This window comes from Guyanagaster necrorhizus (genome assembly GCF_019112545.1).
Source record: "Guyanagaster necrorhizus MCA 3950 unplaced genomic scaffold BT62scaffold_13, whole genome shotgun sequence".
Classification (NCBI taxonomy): domain Eukaryota; kingdom Fungi; phylum Basidiomycota; class Agaricomycetes; order Agaricales; family Physalacriaceae; genus Guyanagaster; species Guyanagaster necrorhizus.
The window spans coordinates 1,308,709-1,333,240 of record NW_025064892.1 but is presented as its reverse complement, the minus strand read 5'-3'; the positions used below and the strand labels follow the sequence as shown (position 1 = coordinate 1,333,240).

Sequence of the window (24,532 nt, the reverse complement as noted above, 5' to 3'; positions counted from 1 at the left end):
GCCTCCGAACGCTGTACACCAGGAGATGGAGATCTCGGAGGAGAAGGAGATCAGTTCGGTGGGGCAGCCTACTAAGGAGGAGGCGAAGACGCAGGTTCAGGTGGAAGAAAAGGTCGTGGATGAAGAGCCTGAGGAGAAGCCGATGGTCAAGGATGAAGAACCGCCAGCTCCTGAAGCTGTCGCCGTGGAAAAACCAGCTGGGCCATTAGGTGAAGCTGAAGCTGAGGCTGACAAAATTGCGCACGAGTTATATCCTGAAGAAGCGGACTAAGTGCTGGCCCTCCGTATATGTTCTACGAGTAGTTTTCCAGTGCTTAAAACATTCAACATTATGAATAATTCGCTTGATTATACTAGGAATTCTTGATTTCTTCCCTTTACCCTCTCATGTCAGCATTTTTGGAACTGTACGTTATCATTGATTCTACTCTGTATGGATGCCAGTATACGGCTGCGTGATTACGGTGGATCTAACTGACTCTATCGAACGCAGGTACTCTGGCCCGCCGTGCCATATGATGGTCGCGCCGCCCGAGATATCGCCATGACGATTCCGTAGTGTGACGCCGATCCATGCCCTTGCCTCTTCGAGGACTTCCGACTCATACCTTCGACATGAACGAGAAGGGTATATGTATCGGTTCTGCAACGTCGCTATGGTCAACTTTTTCCGACGACTTCCGCAGGTCGGTTACAGAAAAGATTGCAAGCAACACACCAACCCCCCACTTTTGTGACTCGAGCAGAGGAAGATTGCCGAGCCTTGAAAAGGGCTATCACGCGGGATGTCTGCATCTCGATCACGCTTCGAAGATGCTGTTAGTTTATTTTATCTTATGTTCAGACGATTACCAAACCGACCCATATCTTGAAGCAGGGGCCTGGAAAGCCGTGTAGCGAAGTGAGCTCGTTTCAGCGGAATCTTTTCATCTTTCGTGTCGCGCTGACTTTGAATGCAGAAGTCTTCGGCAGAGCATGCTACCTGGGATATTTTATGCTACTTCGCTGCTCTATCGGAGGAGGAAGTTGCTGGACTTGACGCTAATGTCGATTGCGTTCGCAACGGAATAACACTAGATCTACGTTTTCACTCGTTTTTTGACGGCTTCTACTAGTCGTTGCGCCCTGATGCAAGTCTTTCATCTCTCGTAACTCGTACATACGTTCCGAATGCTCACTGGATGCTAGCCTGTCCATCTCGACCAGTACCGTTCTGAGTCTCTGGTAGCCACTAATCGTACTGTACGAGCGCCGTATCGAAGTTATCACCTTCGAGGATTATCCAGAAATGCGACCAAACTGAAAGCATATCCAGTTTCACTACACACTCTCCAAGGTATTACATGCCGGTGGTACATTCTGGGTCATCGAATCAATGGTGAAGCAATTCTAAAGTGGGCTTGCAAAATTCGACTGCGTGAACGTGGATGACTTGCTTTTTTACTTAATCGCAGAGAAAATGCTCCAACAAACGAGCATAGCAGGAGATGATGTTATGATGAAAAGATTGAAAGTATCGAGGGATAATAAATGGAATACCAAGACAGAAACGTGTACGGATTATGCTAGACCTGGACGAGTCTTTGTTCCTCTGGGACGATAAACTAGATCGTCTGCAATTGGCTTCTCGTCCTCCTCATCATCAAGGGTCCGATGCTCCTTGCGCTTCCGCTTTGTTCCCGTGCGCGGCCTTCCAGGGCCTTTGGGCTTACTGGGAGGGAGCGGATCCTATGTCACATATTTGGCGACAAGTTCGCGTTGAAAATCGACATCATAACCCACGCACTTCATCGCCCATACGGCCATAGTCTAAATGGGTGTGTTATTGATTTTAGAAATGAAAAAACTGTCGCCTTACCACCCAACCTTTAAGGAACGCTTCAGCTATCTGCTCCCTGGTGACGTTTCTGTGTTGATTTCCATCTTGGAGAGCGTCTTCGACTTCTCTCCTGGTCAGATTCCGACCGAGTTGCTCGTGTAGGTACGCGACGGCCCTGCATTCAGTCCCCCATCCTGAGGTCGAGAGCTTTGACGCCCAAACTAAACGAACCTGATTCCCGGGTCAATAGATGCAACCGCGCAATTAGTAGGATTAGTACTCACTGTGTTGCGCTGCTCATTCCATTCTTCCGTTGTCAGCGAAGCAACCGACTCCATCTGATACTGCCCCATGTATTCCCACTGCCCACTGTTAATCCGGGAAAACACTCTCTGGATTTCGAGCCATGACTGGTTTACTGGCTCAACCAAACTATTGGCGGCAAAAAGCAGGTCCCGGTACTCCGGGCACTTGGGGAGCGTGAGGATTCATGTCGAGATTCAAGTACATGAAATCGTCCATGTGGTGCTCGCCCAGAAATTTTTGGGCCACCCGAGGGAAAGTCTCCTGAGAATTGCCGCCGTAGACTTTTGACATGAAGAGTCTGCTGATGACCACATCACGGACATCTCGATCCCTTTCAAACAGCTCCACACAGCATCTAGGAATAATTCTACATTTGGCGCTTTCTTTTTTACTTTGAGCTGCAGAAGTCATATGAGGACGAATCAATAACGAGAATCGACCGACGTACATTAACAAGTTTTTCAGTTTTTTTTCATCAACATCATCCCCAACCCTTCCAGTCTTTGGATGGTCGCCAAGTACCGCACGCAAAGTGGGAACAACAACTTCAACTATCATCATCCGAGGCTTCTTGCGAGGAGGGGTTTTAGAGATTAATCCTGTGGGTGAAATAGGAGTCAGTGAGGTAGATAATCGGGAGATTACATCCTCAGTCTTTGGTGCTGTATGAGATTCCGCCCGCGAACTGCCTGGAATTGGAGTAGAGAATCCGAAGTTTACGTGATTTTTGAGCCTCCTGTCCTCGTTCGAACAGCCGAGCGAGCTCACCGCCAGTATAGAAACGTCATAGACTTCTTCTTGCTTTGCTATCATGCTAGGCTTTGATGTCCAAAAACTTGGTGAAAACCTTCGAAAACAAAGGATAACGAAGAGGACTTTGAAATAGTGTCCGAAGTTGTCGCCATGCCGACACAGGCCGCAGAACCTGGCCTTACTCACATTCAAGCCTCCAATTTCTAGCCAATTCCTTCGCTCCCGTCGGAAATAAAGACAGGAACAGGAGAAATATTCCAGACCACTTTGAGAACGCGTAAAATGATAAAGGATTGAGAGGATTTGGATTGTTAGCACGCATACCGGACAAGATGTGTTGACATAAGCAGTTTGCTTGAGCGGGAATCCCGGGCCGTCTGATCTTCGACTTCTCACTACAGGGGGTTAAGGTCAGTGCGACTTCATCGAAGGGATCATGATTGACGAAGACAAGGCTAGAAATCAAACTACGTCCTCGTGCAGATCCTGATCCTGATTGTGTTTATCCGTAGCTTATCAAGTTTCGGAGCTTCGTTGGTGGCGAAGCCTGGACAGTCGTTCTCCAAGGCTCTGAATCAGCTAGTCGACGAGGTCTACCGGTAGTTACACTGCTCTCTCTCGGTACTCTCACAGACCTTCAAAGAGATGCGGACCATACTAGGTCGTGATTGCTCAGAAATATCGATGAGCTGCACTGTTGAAGGGGAGGAAAAGTAGGTCATCTCCGTTGAAATTTTCGACAGGAGAACCCCCGGTTATCCCTACAGCCGGACTTCCAATCAGACCTCTCAAAATGCCACCAAAATATGGCCAAAAAATCTTTTTGCAATTGTTCACCCAAGATTCCAATTATGTTCCCGTTGTCTAATTTTCTGTGCGCTGAAGGTCCAGCCCCTTTGTCCAGACTTATGACATTTGGGACTTGGGAGGTCAAATTTGTCCGGACTTTCCAATTCTTCGACAGGTCACAGTATACACGTGATCGTGCTTTACCTCTAACACGTAGTGACGTCACCGTTGTCTCGGCATCTACTGAAGCTACAAACCCCCGCTTCAGCCCATGTGTCTGAAGCGGATCTAACGAAGGTTCAGGATGCTGCGAGGTTGCTGCGAGGACCTTAGAGAGAATCGCTTACAGTTTTTGCCGACTCGGACGGAGCTGCAAGTCGTGCAATACTTTATTTCTTTGATTTGTGACTGACAGAAGATTTCACAACCTTCTTACTTCCAAATCAACCGTTCATGCACCCCCGAAACTATGTGAGGGAGGTTCTGCATTCTCGGAGGAAGTTCTCGTTGTCAATATCAGGCCCAATATCATGGAGTCACATTTGTGCCAGGGTCATTCATTAATGACTTCGAAAATTCAACCGAGTTCTGAACGCATGAAGCAGATGATTTGTTCGAGGCCTGTATGAATGCGATTAGTAGATGAAATGACGGACCAGCGTTCTTCTTCTGTTTCTCATCGCTTAACCCTTTGGTTGTAACTGATTTCTCCTTGTGCTTTCGCTTGGAATATTCCTTCCTACCTATCATGTTTCAATAAGCGAGGGTTTGAACTGAAAAAGTTAAATAAGGTTCTGCACCATGATGCAAGCGTCTGCTACAATCAGTCATCAGAAAATCTCCCACGGTAGATTACGGGCTGCGCACTACTTCTGCGCGGAATTAGATATATTGCAAACGATATATTCGAAACAGCCGTTTTCTATCTGATATCGAAAAACTCCCGTGATTATTGGAAAACCACGATCTTGATCCTGCCATGGGATTCCGGGAGCAATGAGTTCAAAATGAATTTCGGCTAAAAACAGGGATCAACTATTGCATCATGCGGCGAATTACCCATCGCGGGGACTAATGACCATCATGGAAAATATGGCTGTCGTTCGTTTCCTTTTTTTCCCGAGAAGTACGTGCCAACAGCCAGGCTATGCTTGCATTTTCTGCTCGCACGCTGTGCGGGGTGGGAGATCTATTAGCTCAATCAGTGATGTCTGATAGTAACTCCGTTCTCTTAAGAAGTCAATATGGGAGCTCAAATAATATGGTGCCAGTACCACTCGTTTCTCTCTCGGCCGGCATCTATGACGGTATTGCTCCTGAGTAAGTCAGCTGGACTTGCTAAAGCAACCAACACGATTATGGACCTTCAGTGTGTCAATAAGTCCTCATTTCCCGAATTCGATTTCATCTGAAATATGTAATGACAGCATGAAATACACTATGTCGATTCGTACAAGAAAATATATGCCCAAATCACCCCACAATGGCTTGAAGGCACAGTATGCTACTACAAGATTCAATCATAGAATACCAATGCTCTGATCTCAATGGATTGCCTGAACGGTGTTCCTTCTGGGGTAGTAGGATCATCAAAGGCTGTATGGGGCGTGTAAAGAGCAACACTTCCATCTTGAAGAGATTCATTACTACAAACCAAGTATTTATATCAACCAGAGTTTGGGGGAAGCAGGAAGGAGAGAACACGAACCATTTGATGAGAACAAACTCGTCAGGTCGCATATCCTTGAAATAACCCCACCTCTGACGTTCGTTGTATTTAATGCCATATACCTCCCCCTTCCTGTCGGGGGTAATCAGATCAATTTCCTCGACGTCCTTCTCTGGGTCTACGCTAGAGAAATGGCATAGTGCCAGAGGCCAGTCGGTCGCTGGGTTCTCAATCGGTCTCCAGAGATTGATAATCTGGAAACGCTTGGCCAACAGCCCTGGAACGTCTTCGGGGGGAAGATGACGATGGACCCGAGCGATGGCCGCCTTGAATGTTTGGTCGACATGGGTGGCAGCAGCTGGTTGGCGCTTTCCTAGGCTGTCAGTTTCACCTGGGCGGCGGCGGCGTATGGCTGTAGATTCATAGGATAAGTACAGTTGCGAACTTGAATCAAAGCGGAAACTCACTATGATCGAATAGTACAACTCTACTCGCGCCCGTGACTTCCTTCAGAAGTGCAATGCTTTCGTCATAGTACCCTTCAACCTGCACTTCCCCATCTTTGATGAACTGAGTGGGACGGTTGGAAAAGAGCTGGAATCCGGCGGTGTCGAGAGTGATGGACTCCGAGCTCAGTTTTGTCCGATAATTCTCGACGGTCACTACTTTAGGCTCCAGAGCGTAATTCCTGTTGTTTTGCAGCGTAGCGCTGGCCCGTTCGCCGTTAGCGGGTGATTGCATGAAGAAGAGGTCGGTGGTGACACCAGAAGACATGATGAACTAGTGAAGACCTGGCATGAAAAAGCAGCATTTATATGCGCTTGTGCATAGGTAATATTGATATCGCGCAGGTGACGAAGTACGAGAATGCAATGACGCCTAAGAGTTGCGTTCCGTGATAACTCAATGCAGAGTCGAGTCTAAGCGCAATAGATTCCAGTTCGTGGGTGTGATTACTAACATCGCTGGTCGGAATATGGTGAATAATAACTCAGTGTAGTAAGCATTGGCCGGAAGAACCGGTATATCTTTAGGAATGACTACTGTTCGAAGAAGTCAGTGTCAGATTCGGGTTGAAATGGTGGTCATGTCAACGATTGCAGTCGGTCGTTCTCCGCTTACTTCACATGTTGCCCGCTGCTCCTTATCCATACGTATAACATCTATGCTCTAGACGCTGGAATCGGTTGAGCTATGATGCTTGGCATTTTCTATGTCGAAACGAGGAAGTATCAAACGGAAAATATCCGGTGCCAACCCACGACGTCGCTTGCTGTGAGGTGATATCAATTCATGACCATCAAGACTAAATGCGACCTTGGGATGATTGAGTCTATGATTGGCTGGTCGCGTGTAAGGAAACGAGAATGGAACGTACAAATCCTGAGCTGAAAACAGATCGAAAAGGCAGCACCAATTCTTGGCCAAGCTCTTTTGGTTTAGCTCAAAATTGTGTATAGACGGCTGCCGTCGGTTCTTCTAACTATTACGGCAACGTTTAGCGTCCCCCTCGGCTAGATATTGCTGACGCAGCCTCGCGGCTTCATCCATATGTATTTCGGTCGGGAAAAGGCACGATCACGTAATCACTGACAGTTGACCAGACCGCATTTCGAGCGCTCTCTACTCGTAGTGCAGTAATGTTCTTTGCGAAAAGTCGATATAAAGCTAAATCCCATCCATTCTACTTGAAACGCGTCTCGTATGCGCGTAAAATATTCACTGTGTTCAGGTCGTGGGCCCAGCGCGACGACGGCAAATGTGTTGTTTGACAATGTCGTTAGCATCATGCCACATGATGTTGCTCCACATGCATGCCCCATAAGTATTTAAAAAGAGAAATGCTGGGTATACACACTGGTCTTTCACGGTCAATACCAACCGCGGTTCTTTCGGACATACTTTCATATCAAGAAGGCTGGACTTGAACGATGAAAATCTCCAGCCGTGGGCTTCTTCTGTCCACCTTTTCGGTTTGCACATTCGTTCAAACTTTGGGTCAAGACTCCCAATCATTTGCGTGGCTGGATGTGCGTAAACACTAATTCGTTTGTTCTGGTTTACCGAACGCTTGCTCCAGCTCCCAGCGAGCTACGCTTTGGAATGGGTGGATTGTTACACTGGGTTTCAGTGTTCAAATCTGAAGGTGGGGCTCATCTTAGATGATAGTAGTATTCACCGCATCTCACTCCATGGCGAATGGCACACAGGTTCCTCTCAATTACTCCAACCCGGACTCTAATGAAACTATCGTGCTTGCTATCATTCAATACCCTTCTCCTCTTCCCGTGAATTCTACCGATTACAAAGGACCACTTCTATTCAACGACGGCGGTCCTGGTGGAAGTGGCGTTGATTACGTGCTTGAGCAGGGTGTCTATTACTCTCAAATGTTCCAAGACCAATATGACATCGTCGGCTTTGATCCCCGTGGTACGGCCCCATCTTCCCACTATTTTCCCGACGAGTTATTAATTGGATTGGAATTCTAGGTGTCGCGCGGTCTACACGTGTATCTTTCTACGAAACGGGTGTCGAGCGCGCTTTGTGGGGTTATAATATAGCGGTTGAGCTTATGGGCCGCCCGGATGGTGTTGCGAACGCGTGGGCGCAGGCTACCATTACTGGACAGCTGGCCGCCGAACGGGATACTGGGATATTGGCACATATCAATACCGATCAGACCGCTCGCGATATGCTGAAAATCACTGAAGCGTACGGGCGCGAAAAACTGCAATATTGGGGATTTTCGTACGTCTCATTGGGCCGTCTGAACTATCAGAGTGATCGATCCTTCTGAATTGCACAGGTACGGTACCGTATTGGGCGTGACCTTCGCCGCTATGTTTCCTGTGGGTGGACATTGGTGATTCTATGTTCAATGACTTCCTCTGACTCGGAGAAAAAAAACATTTCACAGGACAAGATTGAACGAATGGTTCTAGATGGTGTGGTTGACGCGGACAACTACTATGCCAGTTAGTCATTTGAACAGAGAAGTACAGCGCGTCAGCTGACTATATATTAGCGCTATGGTCTGACAACTTGTTGGATTCTAACAAAACCTTGCAGACGTTCTTTGACGGATGCTTTCAAGTCGGTCCTGATGGATGCCCTTTCTACGCCTCGAGTCCCGATACAATAAAGCAGAACCTCGATGATCTCTACACAGCCATTCGCGCTAGACCGCTTCCGGTACGCCTGCCGACAGGCTACGGTGTAGTTGACTACGCGCGAATGCATTATTCGGTCTTCGCCGCTCTATACACGCCACAAAGTTCATTCTTGACTCTGGCGCAGGGACTCTCAGATCTGGCTCAAGGGAACGGAGATATCATCTTCAACATGACTTATTTTTCCCCATTCGAATGCTCCTGCGACGATCCTTCCGCGTTGCTCACAGCCTCTGTGCAAGATTCCATGATTGCCATCATATGTAACGACGGCCTACCCGTTCCAAGAAACGTGGAGGCGGCAGAAGAGTACTACGCTGATCTTTCTGCTCAGTTTGAATGGGCAAGTATCTGGGCTGGCATTAGAATTGGCTGCTCGTACGTCCTAATGACCTTCCGGTCATTCTTTTCGTCGACCTCACTATTTTACTAGAGGATGGCCAGATTATCCGAAAACAAATTTCCGGGGTGAGGTTGTATCGGCACGTTCACAAACAGACGCTTACATTCTTCGACTGGCAGGCCCATTCACGGGTAACACAAGCTACCCCATTTTGTTCGTTGCTAACACAGCCGGTGAGTGTTATGCTAAAGACCCCATCGACATCGAGATGCCTTACCGGTGGTAACGATAGATCCCGTCGCGCCTCTCTCTGCGTAAGCGATGCATAAGTCCAGAAAGTCTACCCAACTCATCTACCCATTCTTAGTGCCAAAAAGATGGCCTCCGGTTTCGATGGCTCTGTCGTCCTAACCCAAGATTCACCAGGAGTGCGTAGTATAACGATATTGCCAACGTCGTACCTCTAATCTAATGACGTAGCATTGTTCGATCGCCGCTAACTCGCCTTGCACGGAGGGCTACATCAGGGACTACTTCATAAATGGGACGCTCCCGGAATCAGACACAATATGTCCCATCGTCGGCGGCTTGTTTGACGATATAAGCGTCCCTGGCGCGTTTAGAAGAGATCTTTACGAGGGAAAATCAGAGGAGGTCAGACGAAAAAGTTATTCGGCTAGGAGACCCCTGTCTCTAGCCCCGAATTCTGGTTGCGCTTCAGTGGGACGATAGATACCATTCTGTAGGCATTAATGGACTTTGTGATACCTGCAAACATCTCTGAACAGATCCTTGTGGCGGTCAGGCGGGGACATTCTTCAGTATCTTGGACATTATATTCACTCAATGCTCATTGCATTACATCCGCTTCGAATGAATAAATAATAGCGAATGGAAAACATGTACACAGAATGACACAGTTAGAGTAGAGTAGTACATGTCGAGTACAGTTTTTCCTTTCGTCTATCCATAATGCATAGAACAATTAAAGCTCGTCTTCAGCACGACCCAAACCCCCAAAGTTAGCCTCCAGCCAACTCTTCAAAGCAACGTTGAATGGTTCCGGATTCTCCATTTGTATCCAATGCGAACCTTCAACGATCTATATACAAATCCATCAGCTCAATCACAATGAACTGACAATCATGACATCACTCACTGCGGTCGTTAGACGTGGTAAGAAGCTTGCGGAATTGAGCATTTCCGCGGCCTTGACCCAGTCAGCTACAGGATCCTGTAAAGGCAAGCGATCATATAACGGGTCGAACAGTTCATGAATGGGTGGCGTACATGTGTGGGATAAATCGCTAGGACAGGCTGCGGGAGCGTGTGATTACCCTGCTCGTTTGCAAATTTCCATGTCCTATGTCGGTTCTGTGAGACGTTTGACAAAGGTCCTAAATATGGTGGGCGGCACACTTACTCCTGGCATGTAAAACTGGAGAGCTGTAGAACGTTTGATTGATGACAATCGACTTCAACAAAATTCTTACTGTTTTTGAAGCCTTGGTGGCTGAATTCTTCTACAAGGTAATCCTCCTCTTCAGGCGATAAAAACGGAATAGGCGGGATCTATCATAGTGTTAACGTAAGCCCAATTTCGGAAACTTGGAACGACTCGCCTCCTCATGATCGCTCCATGCCCCTAGGAACGTTTCAGAACTCTTTAAAAACTCGTCAGGGGGCGGGCTCGACTTGGCACGAAGAGTCGCCCGAAGAGACCTGCGAATATCCTTGTCCAGCTCCTTGACAGCATCAGGCGTTTTCAAACCGAAGAAGAGCTGATAAGTCAGTTTTGGGAACACGGTCGTGAGATCTTTGACAGGAACGAAAGGCCCAGCGGAAGAAATATACTTTGACGGTATCAATAACAGAAGGAAATAGAGAAGAAAGGTGGCTAACTGGAACGACGGCTCCAACGATTCCTTGGAAAATGTCTGGACGTAGTCGTCCCGCTTCATAGCAGAGCAAGGAGCCCCAATCATGTCTATGATTGATCAGTCACCCAATAGCGCGATCCGAGGCTAAAGCCTTTACCCTAAGCAGATAGCACTATCCACTTTGGCATGCTCTAGAATACAGGTGAGATCGCCGACGTGGTCGAACATCGTCCCAGATGTCTGTACGTCTCCGGGGTGTGAAGAACGTCCGAATCCACGCAAGTCGGGGACAATTAAATGATAATCGTGCTAAGAAAGTCATATTTAGGCGTCAGTAAAACAACCTAGGAGCGGCGCTCACTTCAAGCGCCTGTATTTGGTACGCCCAAGTGCTCCAGATGCTGGGCCAACCATGAGCGAGTATTACTGCCGTCTTGGCGCTGGGGTTGATATTGATGTAGCCTGTGTCGAAAGAACGGTTGAGTGCCGTAAAAGTGGGTTAGGAGAGAAGACCTACTAAGCTCAATGTCGACAATGGCATGGTCGGCGTCCCGCTTTACGGCTTTACACGCCGCTGTAGTTCTTGTATAAGTGGTAGGGTCGAATCTCGAAGAAACACCAGAAAGCAAGCAACCGCCTAGAAGCAAAAATGTCGAGAAACGAAAGTGAGGACGCATAGCAAGGAATGTGGAAAAGATCAGAGAATATATTATGCATTTTTATACCTATTTTATATGCGTGGTACCTGTTAGATCATGTTCCGTTTTCGTGATGTGATATTTTTAAAACGATCGGAGCCGAAATCCGCACGCGCCCGGCAGCAGTACTGCACTTTGAGATATTCATACCCCGATGCAAAGAGTTGGTCACTGCCGAAATGGCAGTTTTCGGCCCGAGCTATGAAGAAGACAAACCGTCCAGGTACCGGCGAAATAATCAAACGCCACTGTCCACTTCATTTCCAGGGCCGGGAGGTTCGAATACCGGGCAGATACATGTACAATTTTGAGAATCTCGCCCATATATTTCTTCTTCAGAGGCCGAGGGAGCGTGTCGGAAGACCAAAATGACTGGAAGCCGGCTTGTACGCCGTCTGTTCGACAGCCAGCGACGATAAGACGAATCCCCCTTGGTTTCGATCAGATCTTGCGTATGAGTTTTTTGAATTGTTCACCCACGAAAGGAGCGAAAGTCGCATTGGTTCTATCGAGCCAGTCGGAGACTTAGATATGCAAGCCGAATGGATAATCCGGTTGTTGCGACTCACTAGCTTTCGCTACAGGAAATTGAAGGCCACACATTCTGGACATGAGCGCCGAAATTGACTTGAAAGACAGCTAATGTCAATGCGTATATCACCGGTGAATAGAATAGACTACTGGGACGACCTTCCGATTCTCTCCTACGGTGAGCGACGCTTACTGATGTGAGCAGTTGGCACTACCGTACACCGGAACGAAAGGGTCGCGGCAGATGACTATCCGCAGCGGACAACGAGCAGAGGCTAGAATGCACGAACCTACTTGATAAGACTTATGTCTTGTTGACTCTACTCCGGGGTGATCGACATACCAGCGACCCATCCAGGGTAGAATACAGCTTCTCTTCTTCTTGAATTCAGGTTGCACGAGCTCCTTCTGTGACGCCAAGGTCAAACTTTGACGTTCCGCATCGCATGCAAAGAGGCAATGAATTTCAGACGGCACTTCCCTCGGTAGGTAGGAGCGGTGCCTCGGAAATGCAGAGAAGTTGGCGCCACCACACCCATCGCGATCATGATCAGAGGCACGCTTGTGGCTTGGCGTGTTCTTACATCAGTAGCTAGCTGTTCATGGGTTATCAGTCGATTATCCAATTCGAGATTTTAAAAAATCTGTTTTGTACGTCGAAGTCTACATGTCCTGCTGTACGTGTACTTCTAAGCAACGAAAGCTTTGCCCTTCTCAATGTTCTTCTTGAGATCAGGTAAGCAAGCAGCGAGCAGTTTCTCTTCTTCTGAAGACAGAGGGCCAATGGGGCGGATCTTCTCAACACCGTTCGTCTACATAGCTCCGGTCTTAGCAAACAGAAGCACGAGTCAACAAGGTGAACTTACGCCAAGCTCGACATTGGAGGAGAAGAAATCAATTCCCTCACTCTCGAATAGAGGGCTCTTGACGAAGGTAGGCGTAACAACACCCTTTTCACCACTCAAAGCACGGAGGAGAGCATCCGTGAACTTGGCGCCGGCGTAGGCCATGGACAGGGTAGCACTTCCAGCACCATCCTTAGCCTTCACAACTTCATCACCGCCAAACTGGATCCGGTGAACAAGCTTCTCGTAAACTTCACCCTTGATGGCCTTGCCATAAGTCGACTGTGAGAGGAGAGGGACAATGGTAGGGCCGCTGTGACCACCAACAACTGTGATGACCGTGTCGGATGGCTTGACGCCTGCAATACCAGCGGTGAACCGAGCGGCACGGACAACGTCAAGAGTGGTGACACCGAAGACGTGAGCGGGATCAAAGACACCCAATTTTTCCAAGGTTGCGGCAACAATGGGGACAGTCGAGTTGACAGGGTTGGAAATGACGAGGATGTGGGCTTTGGGAGAAACACGCCCCACTGCGGTCGCAAGGTCACGAACGATGGAAGCATTGGTCTGCAGAATGAATGTTCTGAACCACAAGTTGCCTGAGCAAAGAAATTAACATACGTTGAACAAATCGTCACGGGTCATCTAGTGGTGGGGTTAGAACGGTCAATGAAGAAACCAGATTATTGCGACTTACGCCAGGCTAAAAAAGGGTCCGGTCAGCTGGCATTTAATGAATAGCAGGGCAATGGGTGCACTGACCTTTCGGGGTACACCTGCGGGAATAACGACAACCTCAACACCGTCTAGGGCCTCGTCCAACTTGTCAGCTTCGTAGCCCTTGACCTGCAGAAGACGGTCAGTCGTGACGCGACACGGCAGCAAGTAGACGGGTGCCTACCTCACTGGGAGTGTCGACGTGGCTGACATCTGCAGCTACACCAGGAGCGCCACGAATATCATACAAGTTGAGCGAAGAAACCAAAGGATTGCTCTTCAGGAGAAGAGACAAAGGCTGCCCAATGCCTCCGCCAGCTCCGAGAACAGCGACCTTGGTGTGACGAGCCGAAGACGAGGAGAAATGGCGAGTAGACGGCGTCACCAAGGCACGAGCAGCAGATCGGGCAAACATTCTGAGGGGGATGATGGTGGTAAAAGACCAGAGGGGTAGAAGAAATTCTCGACCTCGGGAAGGATACGTCACAAGCACCGGGTGCGGAGGGGTCCGGGATTCCGTTATTTCATCTCTTCCCACCATCGTCGTCGCCCACAATGGCAACCGACTTTTGGGCCAGCTCCCACTAGTGAGGCGCCCTTTCACGACTACGGTGCCCGTTATCTCATTCCGCAGCAAAAGATGGATTACCGACCGCGCGACGCTCAAGCAGGCAAGGGCCGAGGACCTCCAATACGTTGACGACCCGGAGCATCTTGAATTCCTGGATATCTATTTTGCGAACGGTACGTGATTTCGGCATCTGCTGTGGCGTGGAGCTCATGCAATCCCAGCCATCGCAAAGCTGGGCAGAAAATTACAGCTACGACAGAGGGCTATTGCGACTGCCACCGTCTTCTTCCGGCGGTTCTACCTCAAGAATGCCTACTGTGAAACGGATCCATTTCTTGTCATCGCTGCGTGCTGCTATGTTGCTGCAAAGGCCGAAGAATCTCCCGTGCACATCAAGAATGTCGTTACAGAATCGCGCACATTGTTCAGTCGTAAGTTCCTTTCTCTTTTCAAGTGCGTCGCGTTGACGGCTTTGTAGAACACTACAATGTGAAGAACTTCCCATCCGATAATTCCAAGCTGGGAGAGATGGAATTTTACCTAGTCGATGACCTAGAATGTGATTTGACAGTATTCCATCCATATCGTACCCTCATGGCACTCTGCAAGAAAGAGTCGAGCACCGATGAAGACGACGAGACGGAGGCAGGGGAGGTCGGTGTTGGAATCAGCGCTGACGAAGGCCAACGGTACTGGGGCTCAAGCGAGGACAAGCTCGAAATGTCCGAAGCGGCGTTGCAAATGGCGTGGCATATCATCAACGACACATACCGGGGATCTCTGTGTCTGCTCTATCCTCCACATCTCATTGCCATTGCTGCCATTTATCTGACACAAGTGTTTCACCGGCCGTCAAGGGACAACCTCTCGACCCTGCTCCAGCCTCCCAGCTCTACAGCTCCACACCCCCGACGGTCGTCCCGGAATGCAGCCGAATCAAAAAAGCACCAGGATCCCGTCACATTCCTTGCTGAATTGAATGTTTCGCTTCCACTGATTGCCACAATCTCCCAGGAGATCATTGCCCTGTATGCTCTATGGGACCGTTACAAAGATGATAGTCTCCCTGATACTTCTTCTTCTTCGCGTCAGTCACCGCTGAGTGCAACGGGCGGATGCGCCAGTAGGAGCAGGAGCGGCGGGACTCCGCAGTCTGAGGCTGCGGATGACCATCGTGTCACGCCTGCTTTTCTGTCAAATTTGCTGATGAAGATGAGGGAAAATCGGTTGACGGACCTGGCGCATCCTCCTACTGGAAGACCAGTCGCGGTAAACAAGATGCTGGAGAGGACACAAGCAGCCGGCTAGTCCACTTTCTGTGTTCTCGTCTGCTCGGGGCTCTTACATTCGATTTCACCCCATTGAGTAACTCCCGTGCCTTCATTCTGTGAGTGTCATATACACCGTTTCAGAAGTTCAAAATGGTCTAATAAATTCTCTCTGCTCGGTGCCTACAGATAGTTTTGCATGTAGTGTCATGGTACTATACATTCTAGCAAACCTTGGAACTCTTTGGAAGCATGCTTTGGCTCCGTGTGAAATGCATTGGGGCTGCCTCGTGTTGAAAATTCATTTACCTGCAACGTACTTAAAGGGAAGCTCTCGTTGGTATAAGCCACAAACTCGTTGCGATGGCCAACTTCCCACCAGGTATCACCTATCTCACTCAGTGTTTGCCTTACCTTTTATTTCCTCCCGGAGTGGTGTACACCCTTTTCACCGTCTTCGAAGTAGCGTTACCTAGATGGGCCCGCGTCATCTCTTATGCGCTTAGCTTCCCTTTGGGCCTTACAATTCAGGTCCAATACATGGATTTTATCAACAGACGAACTGCAAAGAAACTTGGAGCGGTTATACCTCCAAGGACTGGCGATCCAAGCCTGGGTGGCGTGTTATCGTTGCTATCTTTGATCAAGGCGTTAAAAACAGGTTATCCTGGTGAGTCCAACTCTTTTAGCTTGCTCGTGAAATGCACTTAATACGTTCGTATAAAGGGGACGGGTTGAGCGACATTTTCAGCCGTGTTGGGAACACGGTCAACATGAGAATTCTCTTCAAGGATCGGGTTAGTCTCCTACATACTTGGGCTGTGCACGTTGTTCAAGTTCTGTTATAGATCTTCACGACAGAGCCAGATTATCTAAAGGTACCTTGATTGCGGGATATTTGCTTAATGCGCGATACCAATATTTTACTAGGCGATCCTCGCCACGCAGTTTGATGAAGTATGTTCCTTGTGTCAACAACTATTCGTGTTAATTAATTGGCTGACGTTTGTGCCTAGTTCGAGAAAGGTAAGCGGTACCGAATGTATAGCCAAGAAGCGCCTGACCCAGACAAACCTGTGTTCTATTCCAGGACCTACGCTGTGCGATAATTTTCATTCATTGTTAGGAACTGGCGTTTTTGCCTCCGACGGTGAGCGCAGTCACACTGTATAGTCTTAATTAATTCGGGTTCGATTTCCTTTAGGCGATATGTGGAAGTAAGCCGTATCTTCGCCGCCCACACAAAGAATTGACGGTCCCACCCGGACAGGTTCCACCGATCTATGACGCGGCCGTTCTTCAGCAAGGACAAAATCAGTCATTTTGATATTTTTGACAGGCACGCTGATGATGCGCTCAAGCTCATGAAGGCCCGCTTCAAGCAAGGGTACCCTGTTGATTTCCAGGATCTTGTGGGCCGATTCACGCTTGATTCGGCCACGGAATTTTTGTTCGGGAAGGACGTACGGTCCCTTTCCGCATCCTTGCCGTACCCGTTCTTCGCTCCACTGTCCCAGTCTGACTCGGAGTCCGCCAGTGATGAGTTCGCGCGTGCTTTTGGAGAGGCACAGCTGGAGACTGCGCTTCGTACGCGCTTCGCTGGTTACTGGCCGCTTTTTGAATTCTGGACCGACAAGACAAAAGCGAAGATGATCGCTGTGAGAAAGTTTTTGGATCCTATACTCGCGAAGGCGGCAGACGGTGCAGGTAAAGAACAGATCGCAGCGGGTAGGACCAGGGAAGTACAGGAGGGTGAGACTTTACTGGATCACCTGGTTTGTTACACAGACGGCAAGTTTTTCGTTCCGTAGAATGATATGAATCTAATATGTGGATTAGACCAGAATGTTCTTCGAGACGAGATCATGAATCTTGGTGTTGCCGGCCGTGATACTGTTAGTACTGATCTGTCCGTCCAGCGCCTCCTCTGATGTCCATGCGCTCTTAGACTGCTGCCACTTTGACGTTTGTTGTGTACATGCTTTCGCAGCATCCTGATGTCCTTCGTCGTCTTCGCAACGAAATCCTCGAAAAGGTAGGCATGACGAACAGACCCACCTACAACGATTTTCGGGACATGAGGTATCTCCGTGCTGTGATTAATGGTGCGTGAGAATTCCCGGGAGTGGATCAAATATATCAGGCATAATGACGCCCTGTTTGGCAGAAACACTGCGCTTATACCCACCGGTGTAAGTGAAACTAACTCTAGATTGACGACTTGTTGCTGAATCGAAATCGACAGACCATTGAATGCTAGGCAAGTTTGGGCACTTGTTATGTTTCCTTTCTTGGGCTGAAACTGATGTCGAGGTTAGAGCTTGCAAAAATGGCGCCGTTTGGCGTCGTAAGACTCCTGGCGGTCAGGACTATTACATACCTCCCAAAGCGAGGTGCGCCCAAAGTTTCCATACTGTCACTTACTCGACCTGATGTCTTGTTAGGATCGTCTATAGCGTGTTTTTGATGCATCGTCGTGAAGACCTTTGGGGTCTTGATGCCCATTCGTTTGATCCGGACCGATTCCTAGACGATAGAGTGCAAAAATATTTAACTGGAAATCCATTTATATTTCTGCCATTCAATGCTGGTCCGCGAATATGTCTAGGTCAACAGGTATGTGGGCCGTCCTTCTTTTCTAAATTACTTCTCATTATCTCCCTAGTTTGCTTACCATGAAATATCATTCTTCCTCGTGCGACTACTCCAGAGTTTCGCCGAGATCAGATTGAACACGGAAGCGCAACCTGCAGAATGCCGGCCGCCTGCAAGTTGGAAAGATGAAAGCGGCACGAAGGCGAGAGAGAAGGTCATGCTCAAAACCCACCTGACGCTATACAGCTATGTGAGTTTCTTCTTGTCTCTCTCGGGACTTGATTCCTAACTTGCGGAATACCTTTCTTAGGGCGGCTTATGGATCGATATGACGGCGTCTACTGTCAGCGCTGTTGACGAGGTTTAACGAACCTGAGTCTTTTATGTATTTGAGTAGGTACTCGCATATCTGAACAAGATGTTCATGGACAAAAGTAATTGAACCAGGCCGAAATCCTGCCAATGGAACCTAAGAGGCTACTACGCCGCAATGATTTCAGCACAATTCACTCGTCTGAGATGCATCTCAAATCAAGCCTAAAGTCAAAGATAGTTCCGCAGCCTGTGAATATTTCGAGGATTCTGGCATTGTGGCTCGACTGAAGAACTTATTCTCGATTCTCGCATCAGCGTCTCATTGGCCCATGGAAGTATACGTTTTCTGAGGGATACCCGCGGCCGCCACATCACATGCAGGCCTTGAAGGTCGTCACGATACCTTTGAAGTGTGGTATGTATCGTAACGCATTAAATTGATGTCGAAGAATGCTTATAAGACATTCACTTTTCGTAACATGGTCTGCAGATCAAATTGGTGCTGGAAACTTGAGGTCCATTGGGTGACCTCTGGGTCTAGTTTCTGGAAATATAAGACTGAAGAAGGTTAACGGTTATAGGGTCTGCATGCCCATGTTCAGAACCACAATGCAACAGTGGGTACTCTGTGAAATTTACGTAACGAGTTCTGGGCCAATTGCAAGCGCCTCGTTTGCTCTCTACAACGATCCTCGGCTTTACGACTGTGCTTTGAGGTGACTCTCACGAGCAGCGTCGCCCGCCTGTCCCGCCGGCTTCAATAATCCGGATGAGTGAATATCGCTTATCATATCGTTTCGAGGCGAACCTCTGTTTCTGTGGTAAACTTGCTTTCACGCTCTCACTCCACCAAGACCTGGATTCTATATTCAAATGACTCATATAACCGCAGTTACCTGGAAGTTAGAACGGCGCCGTTTTCTTCGCGGTCCTTGGAGGGACCATCCTTATCTCGGTAAGGAACTTCCGCCCTCTGATTGGTATTGTGTGCATCGACCATACATACTATCTGGTCAAAGGATCATCGCGATGGTTCGAAATCTCTTGCCCAAATAAGGTTTTAGACCGGCTTTCGGATCTCTGAACGAGTTTATAGTACAACCTTCCCTGCTCTGCATGTACGTGAAACAGTTGTGCGATCAATGGATCATTGGACTGACTAGTCCTCTTCCGATTCGTTTTCTGTGCAGGAAAGCTCTGTAAACGACGGTTGGAATTTTCTCAGAAAATTCTGATGTTAGCGCCAGAAACCTACACGGAGAAAAAAAAAACTTTGATGCCTACACCTGCTGCGTAGATTTCTATAATTAACTCAAACGTTCAAAACATTCAGTGGTTCGAGAGAGCGACTTACGCCTGCGCAGCACTTTGGTTGAGCAATTATCGGAGTCAGAAAGCGCCCCCCCTTTGATGTTACAGGAATGCGCCCACCGGTATCATCTCAGGTACTACACCCGTCATGACCTAGGTGAGCTATTTTCTTCTTTATTGGCGAAGAGTATTCAATTTAACTTCTCCATATGGACCTCTAGCAAAGATATGCGGGAAGCGCAGTTCTCCGTATCTTGGATAGTGTACGTCACCTTAGCTGTACCTCCGACGTCACCTTTGGAGTGCCGTCCATTTATGACAGCTCTTAGAGAATGAATTCTGCGCGCAGCATTTTGGCCGCGCCGTGACTGCTTTGATGTTCACTCAAGCGGTGTCATTTTCACAAGGTGTTATTTTCACAGGGTGCCATCGGATCTGATCAAGGTTTGGATCATGAAATTATCTACCGGTGTCCCAGCGAAGTACGTCTTTCCTGCCACATGGTGTGCCTTTTCCTAGATCAGACAAAGCCGTCTAGGTCTTCCGACGTTCGCCTTCTGTGAATCGCCAACAAATTGCACTGCACGAATGTCGGCATCCATGTCGCTGTATAAAACGGAGAAGGAGCCGCCCTCAATTCATTACTACTCAGGCTTGTGTTATAGTGGCACTCAGTCAATATCTACCTTTCCCCTCATTTCTTTCTCGTCATGCATCAATCCTTTGCAACACTTGTTACTTTGGCTCTACATTTTGTCGCGACTCTCGCGACTATCAACACCTCTGGTGACCTAACCATTTCTGCCGCCGTCGTCTCTCCGGATGGTTACAATCGAACCGCTTCTTTGGCGGGAGGATCGGTTGTCGGGGAGTTAATTACCGCAACTACGGTAAATCACGTTCAACTTTACCCTCCTTCCTCATCTAACGTTTACACTTCCAGGGAGACACACTTGAAATAAATGTGGTCAACGATTTGGATAATGATGATATGCTCAAAACCACAACGATTGTATGCCTTCAGTGCTCTTACTCTGACATTTTTTGACGCGTGTCTTATAGCATTGGCACGGCATCTTCCAGACGAATACGACCTGGGCAGACGGCGTCGCCTTTGTATCGCAATGTCCTGTTGCCTCAGGGGATTCATTTTTGTACAGTTTTCCAACAACCGGCCAAGCTGGTACATTTTGGTATCATTCTCATCTGTGTGAGTCCCCCTGACTCTTTCAGAAACTACAGACCTGACTTGGTACCAGCTACGCAATACTGCGACGGTGTTCGTGGACCCCTCATCATCTATGACGACGACGATCCTCACGCATCGCTGTACGATGTTGACAATGGTCAGTCAATCTGCAGTCATTCAAGTGTGGTTAATTAACATTGTGTACGAAACATTCCAGAGACTACTGTGCTTAGTCTGTTTGATTGGTATCACTCCTTCGCAGAGACCTTGACCCTCCCGTATGTTTCATTTACTCTCCTTCGCTGTGACTTGGTATTTAGCAGTTCTCAGTACCCCCGATTCGAGTCTTTTGAACGGAGAGGGAATGTAAGTGCACCGTTCAAGCCACTTTTGTGCATCTTTAACGAAGAACGGTTAGTTATTATGAAGATGGAACTGGCTCTCTTTCAGTAGTCACAGTGGAATCTGGTACACGGTATGCTTTGGTTGTAACAACTTGCTTTTCCTCTCTGACGCTTTCTCTCAGATACCGGTTCCGTTTGATTAACATGGCTTGCGATTCGAACTTTGTTTTCCAAATCCAGGACCATAATATGTGAATCCATTTGTTCCCGGGACACGATGATTGTTGCTGACTTATGGTTAGGACCGTAATCGAAGTTGATGGTGTTAATGTCGAAGCATACACAGTTGACGAGATTCAGATTTTTGCCGGTCCGTTGTTTTCTATCAGATATTACGACAAAGGCTAATTTTAATGTCTGATATAGGTCAGCGCTACTCGTTCGTTGTAAGTTTCGTTTCTGAGTCAATACGACGATGCGACATGACTGATCTTTTTATTCACAGCTGACCGCAGATCAGGCCGTCGACAATTATTGTATGAACTATGTGTCTTCTTTAGCTACTTACTGATTTCGCTTCCCAGGGATCCTCTTCGACCCCGATGTAGGAACCACTGGATTTGATTTGAACATCAACTCGGCTATTTTGCGCTATAACGGAGCCAACGAGACGAATCCCGCGGCTGCTACAGTTACAAGCACGAACGCTCTTGTTGAGACAAGCATTGTTGTATGTACCTATTTCTCCGCCGTCAACTGGATGAAAGGCTCACACCCATCCGAATAATAGCCGCTAGACCCTGGCGTGGTCAGTTTTCTGCTGGCTGAGCTCACTTGCAATGTCATCTGACACAATTTTTAGCCGGGTACTGCTACCGCTGGAGGTGTCGACGATGCGATCAACTTGGCTGTGGCATTCGTATGTTGTTCAACGGTACCTTCGGTAGAACAGTACTCAAACTCATTTCGCAGACATCCGACTTCACATTCACCGTCAACGGCGTAGAATATGTACCACCAACTGTGCCTGTGTTGCTTCAGATCTTGAGTGGTGCTGAAGATGTATCAAGCCTTCTCCCTAATGGCTCGATCTATTACTTGCCAAAGGACTCAAGCATTGAGCTCTCGGTTCCTGCTGGTGTTGCCGGCGGACCAGTGAGTCTTGAAAGTTCGTCGTACAGAAAATCCAGAAACTAACGTTAAATCTAGCATCCCCTCCACCTTCACGGTGTAAGATCCAGTTTCTTAAGTGACACATAGCAGATCTCTGATGGTTCATTTGTCGACAGCATAACTTCGATGTTGTTCGTTCTGCAGGAAGCGACACGTACAACTACGATAATCCTGTTCGTCGCGACGTTGTCAGTCTTGGCGCAGCTGGCGATAATGTCACTATCCGCTGGACGACTGACAACCCCGGACCCTGGATCCTTCATTGGTACGTCGCCAGGTCTGGGTCACCTACTTTGTACTGATCTACTGTTTATAGTCACATTGACTGGCACTTGGCACTGTAAGTTCGCATTCAATAGCGGGATGAATCATGCTCATGGGATATTCAGTGGCTTCTCCATCGTTTTTGCAGAAGATGACGGTGACTGGAATTCAACCATTACTCCATCCAGTTTGTGATTTTATTTGGAGCCGTCGACACTTACTAACACGCCTTCGTTGAAATAGCTGCATGGGATGATCTCTGTCCCATCTATGATGACTTGGATTCATCAGAGTTATAATTAATCCGACCTGGGCTTTAACGAAGGACTATTATTGTAATGGTGACATTAGCTATCATTCGTTTCTTTTATTTAACCAACTTTTAACTCCCTTAACTATGTTATGATTATGTTGTCGGACCCTCCTCTGCGTCACCTTTATCTACAGTGTAGATTGTTTATTGAATGTTCTGTAATAACATGAAGGCTTTACCCCAATGTTTCTATCTTCGGTTGGCACCGCCTTAACCAAGCTTCTCCTGTTCGTGATTCTCGCTCTGACATCACCCAGCAAACCCTTGGCGAACTTACGACGGCCAGCAATTGCTTAGTGTCATTGAGCAACCTTTGGTGGCTGACTATCCAGGCGGCCTTAGTAATTATATCCGAGCATCCCGGTGACTAACTCTACATCACGTCTTAGAAATCGTAGATAAATTGAGTTGGTCTTTCACTTTTCACGGTTCTGCGACTTCTTTCTTTGTCATCCTGCGGCGAGACCGTTCACATGACCGCGGCAACGCACAACACGCAACCTTTTGGTGAAATTGCGTACTTATGTGGGTGCACCCTTTGTCAGCTCATACAGTAGTAATACTCACGCCAGAGGATATATAACCACTGCTCTTGTGTAACGGTCTTCAGTATAACTCATCATCATGTCTTCTGGTGTAACAGCCGATCTCTTTTTCATGCAACCGCCTCCTAACGGCGAACGAGCATACTTTGCCATTAATGCTCAGTCTCGCGGAACGCGAGATAGGAATTACTCCCTGGGACAAAAGGCTATACACATTGAGAATTACAGGGAAAAGCAGGATTCGATAACCCTTGACACTGCCGGATTCCAGCTTTTCTCCGATCGGCCTACCCAGTTTATCAAGGACGGAGAGGTGCAGGTTGAAGGTTACTACGAGGAGAGCATTGCGGCTATAAAAGAGTTGACGGGTGCGAGCAGAGTTGTCCTATTCGACCATAGTAAGTCTATATCGTGACCATTTACGGTATGTCACTAACATAATACATGATCAGCCATACGCCGGCGCCGTCCAGAAGAAACTGAGGATACGCCAGAGAAGCGACAGCCAGTCGCCAGCACCCATGTCGACCAAACTCCCAAGTCGGCCGCTGCTCGTGTTCATCGCCATCTTCCACCGGAGGACGTCCCTAAACTGTTGTCCAAGCGATTCCAGATCATCAATCTTTGGCGACCAATTCAGAACGCCGCCATCGACTGGCCACTAGCGCTGTGTCATTTCTCGAGTGTCGATCCAGAGAAAGATGTCGAGCCAGTTGCTTTAAAATACCCTCACATGGAGGGGGAGACCTATGGTATTAAATACAATGAGCGCCAGAAGTGGGGGTATTTCAAGGATGTGAGGCCTGACGAGTTTGTTCTTATCAAGTGGTTCGTGCCTTGTCATATATGCTGAAAGAAGACTCACTAATAAACTTGAATATTAGTTTCGATTCTGTTCGGGACGGAAGCGTAGCCCTCTTCACACCTCATACAGGCTTCGCGGATCCTACGACGCCGGAAGGGGCACCGCTCAGACAATCAATTGAGCTCAGAGCATTGGTATTCTATGACTAAGTTCCATAGCAGGTGTTGTATTCGTTACGTTCGTCTTATAGTTCTAGGTCCTCGGCAGCCAATTATTATATTTTGATAGACCGGCATCATGAGTTCGTGCAGAG

General features: G+C 48.0%; 12 protein-coding genes across 12 annotated transcripts; 6 read left to right on the top strand and 6 right to left on the bottom strand.

Moving 5' to 3' along the window:
• Positions 1 to 573: 573 nt before the first annotated feature.
• BT62DRAFT_1076562 (uncharacterized protein) lies at positions 574 to 1,217 on the top strand (the record flags this gene model as incomplete). The annotated part of the gene is made up of 5 exons (XM_043179233.1): positions 574 to 628; positions 687 to 787; positions 845 to 901; positions 960 to 1,055; positions 1,116 to 1,217. 5 exons carry the CDS (start codon positions 574 to 576, stop codon positions 1,215 to 1,217), a joined length of 411 nt encoding a protein of 136 aa, XP_043039682.1.
• A 191-nt stretch (positions 1,218 to 1,408) lies between these two features.
• BT62DRAFT_157337 (uncharacterized protein) lies at positions 1,409 to 2,599 on the bottom strand. The gene is made up of 4 exons (XM_043179882.1): positions 2,574 to 2,599; positions 2,104 to 2,523; positions 1,859 to 2,050; positions 1,409 to 1,809 (listed from the first exon to the last, which is right to left on the bottom strand). The coding sequence occupies exons 2-4, from the start codon at positions 2,170 to 2,172 to the stop codon at positions 1,729 to 1,731; spliced, it is 342 nt and encodes a 113-aa protein (XP_043039680.1). The 5' UTR covers positions 2,173 to 2,523; positions 2,574 to 2,599; the 3' UTR covers positions 1,409 to 1,728.
• On the bottom strand, positions 2,046 to 2,570 carry BT62DRAFT_157342 (uncharacterized protein). The gene has a single exon (XM_043179883.1). It carries the CDS (start codon positions 2,534 to 2,536, stop codon positions 2,252 to 2,254), a length of 285 nt encoding a protein of 94 aa, XP_043039681.1. The 5' UTR covers positions 2,537 to 2,570; the 3' UTR covers positions 2,046 to 2,251.
• A 2,496-nt stretch (positions 2,600 to 5,095) lies between the features above and the next one.
• Positions 5,096 to 6,282, bottom strand: BT62DRAFT_932544 (uncharacterized protein). The gene is made up of 3 exons (XM_043186373.1): positions 5,804 to 6,282; positions 5,376 to 5,748; positions 5,096 to 5,313 (listed from the first exon to the last, which is right to left on the bottom strand). The coding sequence occupies exons 1-3, from the start codon at positions 6,108 to 6,110 to the stop codon at positions 5,184 to 5,186; spliced, it is 810 nt and encodes a 269-aa protein (XP_043039679.1). The 5' UTR covers positions 6,111 to 6,282; the 3' UTR covers positions 5,096 to 5,183.
• Positions 6,283 to 7,135: 853 nt separating this feature from the next.
• On the top strand, positions 7,136 to 9,842 carry BT62DRAFT_932543 (alpha/beta-hydrolase). The gene is made up of 12 exons (XM_043186372.1): positions 7,136 to 7,366; positions 7,417 to 7,482; positions 7,547 to 7,769; positions 7,829 to 8,087; positions 8,146 to 8,188; positions 8,257 to 8,314; positions 8,365 to 8,887; positions 8,943 to 8,977; positions 9,032 to 9,085; positions 9,145 to 9,166; positions 9,220 to 9,280; positions 9,333 to 9,842. Exons 1-12 carry the CDS (start codon positions 7,268 to 7,270, stop codon positions 9,582 to 9,584), a joined length of 1,695 nt encoding a protein of 564 aa, XP_043039678.1. The 5' UTR covers positions 7,136 to 7,267; the 3' UTR covers positions 9,585 to 9,842.
• Positions 9,838 to 11,409, bottom strand: BT62DRAFT_981011 (alpha/beta-hydrolase; the record flags this gene model as incomplete). Its single annotated transcript, XM_043189558.1, has 9 exons — positions 9,838 to 9,954; positions 10,012 to 10,086; positions 10,143 to 10,249; positions 10,346 to 10,424; positions 10,475 to 10,705; positions 10,755 to 10,839; positions 10,890 to 11,041; positions 11,094 to 11,194; positions 11,250 to 11,409. The coding sequence occupies 9 exons, from the start codon at positions 11,407 to 11,409 to the stop codon at positions 9,838 to 9,840; spliced, it is 1,107 nt and encodes a 368-aa protein (XP_043039677.1).
• A 94-nt stretch (positions 11,410 to 11,503) lies between these two features.
• Positions 11,504 to 12,229, bottom strand: BT62DRAFT_157211 (uncharacterized protein). The gene is made up of 4 exons (XM_043179881.1): positions 12,121 to 12,229; positions 12,000 to 12,057; positions 11,911 to 11,935; positions 11,504 to 11,860 (listed from the first exon to the last, which is right to left on the bottom strand). Exons 2-4 carry the CDS (start codon positions 12,040 to 12,042, stop codon positions 11,599 to 11,601), a joined length of 330 nt encoding a protein of 109 aa, XP_043039676.1. The 5' UTR covers positions 12,043 to 12,057; positions 12,121 to 12,229; the 3' UTR covers positions 11,504 to 11,598.
• A 334-nt stretch (positions 12,230 to 12,563) lies between these two features.
• BT62DRAFT_950206 (malate dehydrogenase) lies at positions 12,564 to 13,955 on the bottom strand. Its single transcript, XM_043188139.1, has 6 exons — positions 13,711 to 13,955; positions 13,572 to 13,655; positions 13,507 to 13,512; positions 13,431 to 13,454; positions 12,828 to 13,376; positions 12,564 to 12,773 (listed from the first exon to the last, which is right to left on the bottom strand). Exons 1-6 carry the CDS (start codon positions 13,939 to 13,941, stop codon positions 12,651 to 12,653), a joined length of 1,017 nt encoding a protein of 338 aa, XP_043039675.1. The 5' UTR covers positions 13,942 to 13,955; the 3' UTR covers positions 12,564 to 12,650.
• An 80-nt stretch (positions 13,956 to 14,035) lies between these two features.
• Positions 14,036 to 15,894, top strand: BT62DRAFT_156978 (C/H/G cyclin). The gene is made up of 5 exons (XM_043179879.1): positions 14,036 to 14,113; positions 14,161 to 14,270; positions 14,319 to 14,528; positions 14,576 to 15,484; positions 15,555 to 15,894. Exons 1-4 carry the CDS (start codon positions 14,082 to 14,084, stop codon positions 15,403 to 15,405), a joined length of 1,182 nt encoding a protein of 393 aa, XP_043039674.1. The 5' UTR covers positions 14,036 to 14,081; the 3' UTR covers positions 15,406 to 15,484; positions 15,555 to 15,894.
• Positions 15,603 to 18,398, top strand: BT62DRAFT_156989 (cytochrome P450). The gene is made up of 16 exons (XM_043179880.1): positions 15,603 to 16,035; positions 16,092 to 16,162; positions 16,214 to 16,243; positions 16,296 to 16,322; positions 16,382 to 16,391; positions 16,456 to 16,515; positions 16,570 to 16,582; positions 16,636 to 17,156; positions 17,205 to 17,260; positions 17,314 to 17,470; positions 17,533 to 17,557; positions 17,611 to 17,625; positions 17,684 to 17,758; positions 17,810 to 17,981; positions 18,031 to 18,210; positions 18,271 to 18,398. Exons 1-16 carry the CDS (start codon positions 15,729 to 15,731, stop codon positions 18,325 to 18,327), a joined length of 1,776 nt encoding a protein of 591 aa, XP_043039673.1. The 5' UTR covers positions 15,603 to 15,728; the 3' UTR covers positions 18,328 to 18,398.
• A 1,566-nt stretch (positions 18,399 to 19,964) lies between these two features.
• Positions 19,965 to 23,050, top strand: BT62DRAFT_994483 (laccase lcc5). The gene is made up of 21 exons (XM_043190468.1): positions 19,965 to 20,068; positions 20,125 to 20,476; positions 20,530 to 20,598; positions 20,649 to 20,796; positions 20,846 to 20,932; positions 20,993 to 21,053; positions 21,106 to 21,141; positions 21,194 to 21,250; positions 21,302 to 21,370; positions 21,422 to 21,489; positions 21,546 to 21,565; positions 21,625 to 21,655; positions 21,704 to 21,849; positions 21,910 to 21,927; positions 21,982 to 22,038; positions 22,092 to 22,274; positions 22,329 to 22,349; positions 22,409 to 22,557; positions 22,609 to 22,632; positions 22,682 to 22,743; positions 22,800 to 23,050. Exons 2-21 carry the CDS (start codon positions 20,297 to 20,299, stop codon positions 22,853 to 22,855), a joined length of 1,542 nt encoding a protein of 513 aa, XP_043039672.1. The 5' UTR covers positions 19,965 to 20,068; positions 20,125 to 20,296; the 3' UTR covers positions 22,856 to 23,050.
• A 285-nt stretch (positions 23,051 to 23,335) lies between these two features.
• Positions 23,336 to 24,519, top strand: BT62DRAFT_987249 (uncharacterized protein). Its single transcript, XM_043190054.1, has 3 exons — positions 23,336 to 23,812; positions 23,867 to 24,242; positions 24,299 to 24,519. Exons 1-3 carry the CDS (start codon positions 23,494 to 23,496, stop codon positions 24,426 to 24,428), a joined length of 825 nt encoding a protein of 274 aa, XP_043039671.1. The 5' UTR covers positions 23,336 to 23,493; the 3' UTR covers positions 24,429 to 24,519.
• The last annotated feature ends 13 nt before the right edge of the window (positions 24,520 to 24,532 follow it).

Excerpts from the sequence above, each read along its gene's own strand:
- BT62DRAFT_157337 (XM_043179882.1), bottom strand. The coding sequence starts at position 2,172 with ATGGGGCAGTATCAGATGGAGTCGGTTGCTTCGCTGACAACGGAAGAA. Across the intron at positions 2,051-2,103 it reads GGAATGAGCAGCGCAACACA|GTTCGTTTAGTTTGGGCGTC; the intron begins GTGAGTACTAAT and ends CCCGGGAATCAG. Across the intron at positions 1,810-1,858 it reads CGTTCCTTAAAGGTTGGGTG|ACTATGGCCGTATGGGCGAT; the intron begins GTAAGGCGACAG and ends ACACCCATTTAG.
- BT62DRAFT_157342 (XM_043179883.1), bottom strand. The coding sequence starts at position 2,536 with ATGACTTCTGCAGCTCAAAGTAAAAAAGAAAGCGCCAAATGTAGAATT.
- BT62DRAFT_932544 (XM_043186373.1), bottom strand. The coding sequence starts at position 6,110 with ATGTCTTCTGGTGTCACCACCGACCTCTTCTTCATGCAATCACCCGCT. Across the intron at positions 5,749-5,803 it reads AGTTGTACTATTCGATCATA|CCATACGCCGCCGCCGCCCA; the intron begins GTGAGTTTCCGC and ends ATGAATCTACAG. Across the intron at positions 5,314-5,375 it reads GAGTTTGTTCTCATCAAATG|TAATGAATCTCTTCAAGATG; the intron begins GTTCGTGTTCTC and ends CTTGGTTTGTAG.
- BT62DRAFT_932543 (XM_043186372.1), top strand. The coding sequence starts at position 7,268 with ATGAAAATCTCCAGCCGTGGGCTTCTTCTGTCCACCTTTTCGGTTTGC. Across the intron at positions 8,088-8,145 it reads CTGCAATATTGGGGATTTTC|GTACGGTACCGTATTGGGCG; the intron begins GTACGTCTCATT and ends TGAATTGCACAG. Across the intron at positions 8,189-8,256 it reads CCTTCGCCGCTATGTTTCCT|GACAAGATTGAACGAATGGT; the intron begins GTGGGTGGACAT and ends AACATTTCACAG.
- BT62DRAFT_157211 (XM_043179881.1), bottom strand. The coding sequence starts at position 12,042 with ATGTCCAGAATGTGTGGCCTTCAATTTCCTGTAGCGAAAGCTA. Across the intron at positions 11,936-11,999 it reads ATTTCCTGTAGCGAAAGCTA|AACCAATGCGACTTTCGCTC; the intron begins GTGAGTCGCAAC and ends CTGGCTCGATAG. Across the intron at positions 11,861-11,910 it reads ATGCGACTTTCGCTCCTTTC|GGGGATTCGTCTTATCGTCG; the intron begins GTGGGTGAACAA and ends ATCGAAACCAAG.
- BT62DRAFT_950206 (XM_043188139.1), bottom strand. The coding sequence starts at position 13,941 with ATGTTTGCCCGATCTGCTGCTCGTGCCTTGGTGACGCCGTCTACTCGC. Across the intron at positions 13,656-13,710 it reads ACGTCGACACTCCCAGTGAG|GTCAAGGGCTACGAAGCTGA; the intron begins GTAGGCACCCGT and ends CGTCTTCTGCAG. Across the intron at positions 13,377-13,430 it reads CCCGTGACGATTTGTTCAAC|ACCAATGCTTCCATCGTTCG; the intron begins GTATGTTAATTT and ends TTCATTCTGCAG.
- BT62DRAFT_156978 (XM_043179879.1), top strand. The coding sequence starts at position 14,082 with ATGGCAACCGACTTTTGGGCCAGCTCCCACTA. Across the intron at positions 14,114-14,160 it reads TTTTGGGCCAGCTCCCACTA|CAAAAGATGGATTACCGACC; the intron begins GTGAGGCGCCCT and ends CTCATTCCGCAG. Across the intron at positions 14,271-14,318 it reads GGATATCTATTTTGCGAACG|CCATCGCAAAGCTGGGCAGA; the intron begins GTACGTGATTTC and ends ATGCAATCCCAG.
- BT62DRAFT_156989 (XM_043179880.1), top strand. The coding sequence starts at position 15,729 with ATGGCCAACTTCCCACCAGGTATCACCTATCTCACTCAGTGTTTGCCT. Across the intron at positions 16,244-16,295 it reads CAGAGCCAGATTATCTAAAG|GCGATCCTCGCCACGCAGTT; the intron begins GTACCTTGATTG and ends ATATTTTACTAG. Across the intron at positions 17,261-17,313 it reads GTGTTGCCGGCCGTGATACT|ACTGCTGCCACTTTGACGTT; the intron begins GTTAGTACTGAT and ends ATGCGCTCTTAG.
- BT62DRAFT_994483 (XM_043190468.1), top strand. The coding sequence starts at position 20,297 with ATGCATCAATCCTTTGCAACACTTGTTACTTTGGCTCTACATTTTGTC. Across the intron at positions 21,490-21,545 it reads CGAGATTCAGATTTTTGCCG|GTCAGCGCTACTCGTTCGTT; the intron begins GTCCGTTGTTTT and ends TGTCTGATATAG. Across the intron at positions 22,558-22,608 it reads GGACCCTGGATCCTTCATTG|TCACATTGACTGGCACTTGG; the intron begins GTACGTCGCCAG and ends TACTGTTTATAG.
- BT62DRAFT_987249 (XM_043190054.1), top strand. The coding sequence starts at position 23,494 with ATGTCTTCTGGTGTAACAGCCGATCTCTTTTTCATGCAACCGCCTCCT. Across the intron at positions 23,813-23,866 it reads AGTTGTCCTATTCGACCATA|CCATACGCCGGCGCCGTCCA; the intron begins GTAAGTCTATAT and ends ATACATGATCAG. Across the intron at positions 24,243-24,298 it reads GAGTTTGTTCTTATCAAGTG|TTTCGATTCTGTTCGGGACG; the intron begins GTTCGTGCCTTG and ends CTTGAATATTAG.